The 8,787-nt window shown below is 42.6% G+C and overlaps 1 protein-coding gene across 1 annotated transcript; it reads right to left on the reverse strand.

The window, feature by feature from the left end:
• Positions 1 to 1,495: 1,495 nt before the first annotated feature.
• Positions 1,496 to 8,416, reverse strand: LOC119267877. The gene is made up of 4 exons (XM_037549315.1): positions 7,764 to 8,416; positions 3,794 to 3,957; positions 2,045 to 3,624; positions 1,496 to 1,838 (listed from the first exon to the last, which is right to left on the reverse strand). Exons 1-3 carry the CDS (start codon positions 8,344 to 8,346, stop codon positions 2,554 to 2,556), a joined length of 1,818 nt encoding a protein of 605 aa, XP_037405212.1. The 5' UTR covers positions 8,347 to 8,416; the 3' UTR covers positions 1,496 to 1,838; positions 2,045 to 2,553.
• Between the last annotated feature and the right edge of the window lie 371 nt (positions 8,417 to 8,787).

Below are 8,787 nucleotides of genomic sequence, written 5' to 3' on the forward strand. Positions count from 1 at the left end.
CTGATAAAGATTGTTAGTAAAATGGGTCAAAAGATGGCAATTAAACTATTTGTTTACACTTTATCCAAGGCAACAGCGAACTACAGAATGGTAAGTAAGAACTCTGCAGCCTTTTTTTTACTGTCCATAATGAGTTGTGTTAGATGACAATGTCTGAATCTTTTTCCTTTGCAGTGGTTCCCAAAGCAGTTTACTCAAGATTACCTCTCAAATTACATGATTGGTGGGCAGGAAAAGGTTAAAGTATTTCTACCAGAACACGATGATTATCTAGATGTTTTCATGAAGACCGTGAAGGATGGGCGGTCGGCCATCACAAGGGGTTGAACTAGAGTCGTGCGTGCTTTCTGCATGGAGGAGGGCACGGTATGGGCATTCCGCTTCACCTTGTTCAGCAACCGAAATGTATTTCGCCTCTTTCTTTACCATCTTTAATAGTACAAGTATAGAACTGCAGTTCATCATTCTTTATTTGATTCTTATGTAATTCTTGAACATATGTACCTATGAATCGAATGATGCATTAGTTGTTTGAACCTGATGGATATGAATAAACTTATATCATACATTCAAATTCAAATTCAAATCTGGTACAATTTAAAATAGCAGCAATTAAATTACGGTGAAATTACGCTCTCCAGGTCGTTACGACACACACGGTTGGTAAAAACAAACGTTTGCGATATACACCATAATCTGACACGGTTCACAGAGAAGAAACGTGTGCAAGCATGCACACAGTTGCCGTTTTGCAAAGCGTGTGCGATGTCAGACAATATTACAAACGGTGTGGGCAAACTAAACGTTTGTGATAGTTGCTTTATCGTACACGATTCGCAACCATGAACTGTTTCTGATGAAGTATGCATCGTAAACATTGTACCAAAGAATAGCGTGTGCGATAGTTGTCGTGTACGATAGTCCGACGTTTTATAATCCTATCCGACACTCGTACGACGATTAGCTAATCTTCTTAATTAGTTATCGCATACGGTTTGGGAAAAGCGAATGTGTATGATTGCCTCTTATCATACATGTTCTATAATAGTGAATCGTTTGTGATGGGCCGCGCATCGTAAACGTAGCATCACAGAATACCGACTGCGATGGCAATGCGAGCACAAACGAGTAGTACTGTATATGCATCTTGGCTTTCTATCCCCGGCGGTTTTTGGGTCGTGTGAGAAAAACCCCCCTATCGCTCACATTCACTTAACGACGGTTTGAAATGCCATCATGAAAAAGGGTTAAAAACAGTTTGTATAGCACCTCGCTGTACCAATGAAGGTTGCCATCTGAGTGCGGTGTTGAGGTGTCCATCAACTAATGGTCTTCAATGTTTTCATATCCTCGAAAAACGCTTTAAAGGTCTTCGCCGGTTGTTTAAATGGTTTTGGAAAGTTCAGCGTAAGTAACCTTTTTTTTCAGTTTTTCCCTAAAAAAATGGTCTACAGTTTGTGCTTATAGAGATCCAATGACAGGTAATCCTGCCTCATTCAAGTGGAAGAACATTAAACTACTAGGAATCTTCAACTGTGGTTGGGAAATCTCTTCAGATCGACAATGCATGCTCAGCGTATCTCACAGTAAAATGTGTACTATGTTGATATTGCATCAATGCATCCGCACCACAAACAGCATCTACCAGTTTGTCTTCAGCTACTCTTTCTACATCTATCTATTCAAAGCATCCGCAGTGTTGTGATTTTCGGCTTCTAAGTCTGCCTCTAACATCTTTGAGGCTTTCTCCATACACACTGCGAGCGTAAGTTTCGCTGCCTCCAAGCTTGGCGTCGCCTCTAGCCTCAGTTGCAAGTGGTCAGAAACACCGGACATGTCTATAAAAACACAAGCAACAACCAATGCACCACAAGTTTGTAAGACTGAAGGAAAACTAATCATACTGAACAAACGATAAAACAAGCATAGGCAAATCTCTGATAGTATTTCTCATTGCAGCTGCCCACAACTAAATAACTTGCCATGCAGACAAGCATTGTTGCTACAGAATTGGAATAGAGAGTTTGATATAAGAGAATCATACCAAGTTCAGTCTCCAATGTCTGAGGCTGCGGGGAGACGCTGCTATTACACCGAGCACACCAGGAAACGTTCATCTCAAAAACTGTACCAGTGAATGAGGACTGACATAGCTAACTGAATACTTCAACCTCACCAAACAATCAGAACAATCAACACCTTAAGAACCCAAGTACAGAATATTGGCTCCAAAGACCAGCAGTTATCAACATCAAATGTAATTGCAGACTTCTGGAAGATTCTCAAAAATTGTACCAGTGAATGGGGACTAGCATAGCTAACTGAATACTTCAACCTCACCAAACAATCAGAACGATCAACACCTCAAGACCCCATTAAATACAGAATATTGGCTCCAAAGACCAGCAGTTATCAACATCTAAAGTAATTGCAGGCTGCTAACAATATTCTTGGGTAAGTGCCGGAGCAGGGCCAAGTTTCAAATACTCGATATTACCTTAGGATCCGTTAATGGAGATCAATGTAAAAAGAACATGCGTAAGATAACAGAGGCTACTTCTGCTTTTGGTTACAAACAACAGCACTACAAGATGAATCTGAGTCAATTAACCACAAATTCACATTTCCGAGTTGCCTTTGTACCGAATCTGAAGGCACACTGTCAGACCAGAAAAGCATTTTACTCTGACCCTCCGACAGTGATCTATTCGACATGTTAGGCCCTAATTCCATAGTCATTATCTCCTCATTCAGTTTCCCCAGCCTCACACCACCACCATTGTTTTCCAACACTCTGGTAAGTATATGAACAAAACTCACATGTTTCACAGAAGCAAATCCACCATCTGCTACTCTCGATATAATATGCTCATTCCATGTTTTTTTAGAGCCTTGTGAGCTTCTTATAAATATCAAATCCACAGGGTCTGCAGTAAAAATGTCAACTGATTGATTTGATGGCTCAACCAACTTACTGCCAAGTGAAATCATATTACCATTTAGTACCCATAGGTTGTAACCCAGGTTCAAGCAATGTTGTATCACGTAAGCTTTAGCTAGTATTTCCTTAACAAAACCATCAGAATTCATATAACCACTCATTTTGATCCCCTGCAGCAACTCAATAGCATCAATGACGGCATGTCCTCTATGAGCAAGGTCATCCAGAAACTCTGAATTGTCACCAAGGAAGATGTAATTTTCCATGCCCGTCTTCTCAAGATGGCAAATAAGGTTCCTCACAATCCTCTGTTCCACTGAATACAAACTTATGAGTACAACATTGTTTCCTAATTGCACGGACTTGAGCACAGAACCAAGTTCACTAAATTTCCTAACAAACCTTCCTGGAAGAATTTCAGCAAAGCAGAAATCATACCATTTTAGCTTCTTTAGAGGCTGCAATTGCCATACGTTGAAATCGAGATTATTCCCATCTAACAATGTAGAATCTGGTCCAACACTTCTTCCATAGTTCACACCTGCATCCCTATGAGAGATGCTGAGGGCCCTTTCCTTCAAGAAGTTTGTGTAGATGTTGAAGTATCCACGTGAGTGGATAAATTTAATGAACCAAGGAGTCCATATTCTCTCGCCCATCTTTCTGTACCATCCTGTAGTTTTCTGCAGAGGATAAGAGTGGAACACCAGTTACTATAAAGCTAACTAAACCAACAGCACATAAGAGATAAAAATAATCTAAAGAAAATAATCTAGCATATATAATACACAAGGCTACATAACACATAAACTGAGGAAGCACACTGAAAAATTAATTAAGAAAAAGGTTTACCATGCCTTGAAGAATAGGTTTGATTCCTTTGGCTTTCTGTTCATCATACCATAATCGAAATTCTTTCCATGGTTTGGGAAAGAGAAGTTGGCCCCATGTACCAACCATCTGGTACAAGAATAGTCTAGTTTCACTGTCCAGCTGTATCTTGTTTCCATGTTTACCTATTTAATTCAAGGTCAACTAGTTAATAACAGAACCATTGCCAGCACTTTAGTGTAATAACAAGTTAACCAGTGTGTATGTTCTAAGTATGAGAGTAACATCTCTCCCTGTTTGTGCAAGGGGATTTGGGTTAGGCTTTGCTTTAAATCTCCCTTACTCTAAAATCAACTCATGATGCCTAATCCAAATTAAGCCATAACACCGTTTAAATATAGCCCTTGATCAAACATATGGTTCGATTAGAAACCTTTTGGTTCAAAGGATGAAGGTTAATTTAATGAAAATGCATCTGCATGACACTACAGAATAGATAGTCTAATAACACATTTCTTAGTATTGTTAAAAGCAATCTTCTATATCTAAATAGCTAGCCCCCACTAGCCTATTTCTCTCAACATGCAAGTATGCCACCTCATCATTCAACATGTATGGAGAAAGGTCCACCACAACATGCAATCATGCATAATAAAAAGCCACCTCAACATGCAAACATGCATGAGAATTTACATTTTATTATGATATTTACATTATACAATAATCAAACACCACAAATCATATTTATTTTCAGCTTTAGTTCTCATATTATTACTCCAAATATTCATGTTCCATACAACCAATTCTAACTGAACATATTGCAAAACATTCTCGCAACAACGTGCGGGGTATCATCTAGTTATCATTAAAAAAACACGCCAAGAGTCGTTAATAATACTAGTTTGAACTGAACATCAAACAAACCCTCCTCATCCAATAAAGCCAACTAGCTTCCATAAATTTCAGTTAGTGGCAGTTTCTTTCAGAGACATAGCAATTTGATTACAGAAGACATGAATGATAAAAACACAGCAAATAATAACTACCGTAAGTTCACCTCAAAGTCTAAATACTTTCTATTTTACATAAAAAATATTATGCCCACATAACACAGCATTGCACTGTTATAGCACATATCGTCCAACTTCACTAATGGAGAGAGACCATGCAAACATTACTGATCAGAACTACTGGTGTAACCAATCGGAATACTCAACGGACTAAGTTAAATATGACACATTTCTACTCTATCTAAGAACAAGATCTTCAACTATATATTAGTCAACAACCTTCTCCAAACTACCATTTTCAATAGCGTTGATGCCCAATTCACAAAGTTGTATGTGAATGTATATATATTCTGGGCATTTTGTTTTGCTATTTAGTTTTACATTACACAAAGCAGTTTCGATACAGCCCTCGAAAAAACCAATCAACCCCTGCACTTCTGCAATAGCAACATTTACGTAACCCAATTTACTCTTCTTTAGTATTGCCTACCGAATGTTATTTCAACTAAGCAGCCACAATAGCCAAGTTTATTAACTTCAAACGAAATTAGAAACAATTCAGGGTAAGGATTTAAAGTTTATACATTAAACACTATCAGATGTGAGTTTGTTTCACATGAAAATAATAATTGTAGCAGTTACATGAGACATTATTTGATTGCTTGGGTATTGTTACCAAATGAAAAGCGATGGAAAATTCAAGTGAAGAAGTAATGGCTAGACAGGTTCGTTGTTGGGTACTAATATTACCTACACAACTATTACTATCATCACTAACTTCCTTGGGAGAATTACCAGTATTAACTAGTACTGGCACTTAGCACAAGTAATTGGCAGACCTAGTTATATTTGGGAGTCCTGGGCAGATGCACAGGTTGCACACCCTCTAATACAGATCTGTATTAGACCCAGCTATAGTCACCCAAAACAACTGAAATAACAACCCCAGAATAAGTTCAGCCTAGCATTTTCTTGCTGGGAAATTAAGAACCGAAAATGTCAACAGCAAGCAAGGTTGACAAGACCTGAAAAGAATGAAAACCATAGACATGGGGTTCAAGTAATCCCAAAAGCTCTTATACACTCCAGGCCAATTAGAAGGCATTTTATCTTTTAGCGGCCAGATTAGAGTTTATTAGCTCAAACTCATCAAGATAAATCTGAATCCATGGCTGAAGGCAAGCTTGTGGAGTGATTAATAAAGAAACTGATAAGTTGCAAAGCACCAATTTTTCTAGCTAACACACTAGCTGACAGCAGAAGATACAGTTTACCCTATCTACATGAGTTGGTATTTAAACGAGTAAAGTCTGAAAAAAACCTTGAACTAATCGCTGAAATCCGCACCCTATACTTACCGATCCCAATCAATCCCGGCCTTGTAGTAGTTGAGTTTGCATTAGTTTGGTGCACCAGGGAAAAGACAACTCCCACTGAGATTACTCCCTCCCTCCCTCCCTCCCTCCCTCTCTAAATCGAACACAGAGTGCAATGAAAGGTCGCTGCTTCTTCAAGAACAGCTCTGCTCTCCTGGGGACGTTGATGTAAGTGCAGCTCTGGGAACGGTTATGGCCAGTGGCATGCGGCGCAGGCCGGCATAGCTCCCTGATGGAGCACGCAACAGTGCAATGGCAGGCAGAACACATCTTCATGATCCCTACCACATGAACCAGCCAACCAGGAGAGCACGTCGTTGTGTGTCGCGACCGTGTCGCACTCATACTTGCCATTGCCGGCCGTGAGCTGGAGCTTGCTCGATGACAGTGGCATGGTACTGGTCGACATGTGCCATGCTTTGGGTCAGCGCGGTCTCCATGCCGAGGGCCAGCCACATGCACCACTACAGGCCCAGACATGTGCAGCATCAACCCCGCCCACTTCGGCAAGGAACGTGAAAAATGAACGAGCGATGCCACATTGACATCACAAAACTACATAAGAGATTGGTTTGATTCCAGCCACAAGTCCGTATAAAGAGAAAATTCGAACGTGAGGCAGCAAGCCTGCAACACGAGAATCGAACGGGAGATGTCCTCGCTGGGGTCGAGGCACTTGCCGCCGAAGCCGCAGGCCATCAGGACTCAGGAATGCCACCGTCATCAACCCGGCGATGTTGCCTACGACCCTCCTCAGAGGTGTGGCGTCGTTTTTGCCACCTCCGGTGCCACACCGCGCCGGACACAAAGAACGGCTCTGTGTGTGCCTTCTCGTCATCGCTTCCCGGGCGCACCTTATTCGGAACCGAAGGCATCGACGGCAAGCAGGTCGTCCGGCGCATCAGAATGATCCTCTGCCTCTTCCAGAGCATCACGCCAGATCGGATTCACTCCAACCTTGCTCGTCCACTCTGCCTCGGGCTGTCAATCCTATCAATCTCTGATTTGGTATGGGCTACAGCCGATGTTGCTCGATCTCAAGCACAAAATAGGGATGTGCGCCGTGGTCGGGCTGCTCGGTGTGCCAAAATATTTAGGGTGAGGATTGAATTAGGATATGTAATTATAGGGTGCCCATTTCAGGGATTAGAAGGTCAGGGTTCGATTCCGACGAGCAGTATGAGTTTAAGTTTTTTTTCAGACTTTATTACTCTATTTATAAACTCTACAAAGCAATAACCAGTTTAGTTTCACAAATTTAGCATCACACAATCCAAAATGGTAATTAACTTCAGAATACCCTGAACCCAATTTGATCTCAGGGGCTCCAGATCGCCATCTATGATGATAACACATCCACACACCAAAAAATATCATGACAATGCAAAATATTTCCAATCTCCCAACAAGCAGTCTTCTAATCTAACCAATCCTAAGGTCCTAACTATAGAGCAAAGATCAAAGGAAGAGTGGTACACATACACACAAGGTCACAACATGGTCTATGCATACACATTTGCGCAACACAACATGCATTCTTAGATTTATGGTTCCTAACTAAGCCAGAAAATCAGCAAGCGTTCACATTGCTTACTAAGCTCTCACCTGCGACAAACCGGGGGCGCTGCAGTGACGCGCCGAAGACGTAGGGACTGTAGTTCTCCCTGTCGTAGTAGTACCTCATGACCACCCGCTTTAGGAACCTGTAGTAGAGCGGTGAGACCTCGAGGTCGTCCTCAACGACGAAGGCAAACTCGTCGTCCGAGCCAGGCCACCACGCCTCGATCCACTGCGCCTGGAGCCCCACATTAGCCGCTCGGTAGTGGATGCGCTTCTCCCCGTGCGGCCAGGGGAAGGCGTCGACGGCGGTGAGGATCTCGTGGGACGCTGCAAGGAGTGGGGCGGACGAGTTGGGCGGGAGGTGGTCGAGGAGGACGTGCAGTGCGACGCGGTCGCCATCGTAGTCGGCAGCCGCGAGGGAACGGAGGCAGCGGAGCAGAGGGGCGGGGCGATCGTAGGCCAGGAGTTTGATGAGGAGGGAGAACCGGTGAGGATCCGGAGCCGGGCGCGCGGGTATGAGCGGAGGTGCGGCGTAGGAGGAGCGGCGGAGGAGGAGGAGGATACATAGTGAGACGGGGAAGAGGATGAGGAGGCGGAGCGGGAAGGAGCGGTGGCGAGGCGACGCCATTGGTCTGGTGGCGGCGGCGGCGGCGGTTGTGGACTGAGGAGCACCGGAGATCGACGGAGTCTTCCTCTCTCTTTTTTTAATTCTCGGTAATAGTATTATCCGGCGAATGTCAGCTGGGAGGAGGATGGCAAGCGAACGCTCTCTCGTTTTTTTTTTTTTTGAGGCAAGCAAGCGAACGCTCTTTACTTACAGTTTTTAGAAGAAGAAAAATGCTCTTTTCTCGACGATGGCATTTTTCTAGAAGAAAAATATACTCTGAAGAAATTGTCATGGGCTTTTCAAAAAACTGCCATGCGTTTATGAGAAAGCTGCCAACCCATACAAAACTTGCCATCTAAAGCGTTCATAAATGCCATCACTCTTAGTGAACGTTCGCTGGCTAAGAAGGTCTTTATTTTCTATTACTATTTGCACCTGTCTTTTTTCCCTTTTACTAGGTAA

Source organism: Triticum dicoccoides, chromosome 3A, assembly GCF_002162155.2.
Source record: "Triticum dicoccoides isolate Atlit2015 ecotype Zavitan chromosome 3A, WEW_v2.0, whole genome shotgun sequence".
In the NCBI taxonomy this organism is placed as follows: Eukaryota; Viridiplantae; Streptophyta; class Magnoliopsida; order Poales; family Poaceae; genus Triticum; species Triticum dicoccoides.

Excerpts from the sequence above, each read along its gene's own strand:
- LOC119267877 (XM_037549315.1), bottom strand. The coding sequence starts at position 8,346 with ATGGCGTCGCCTCGCCACCGCTCCTTCCCGCTCCGCCTCCTCATCCTC. Across the intron at positions 3,958-7,763 it reads GCGCCCCCGGTTTGTCGCAG|GTAAACATGGAAACAAGATA; the intron begins GTGAGAGCTTAG and ends TGAATTAAATAG. Across the intron at positions 3,625-3,793 it reads AACCTATTCTTCAAGGCATG|AAAACTACAGGATGGTACAG; the intron begins GTAAACCTTTTT and ends TATCCTCTGCAG.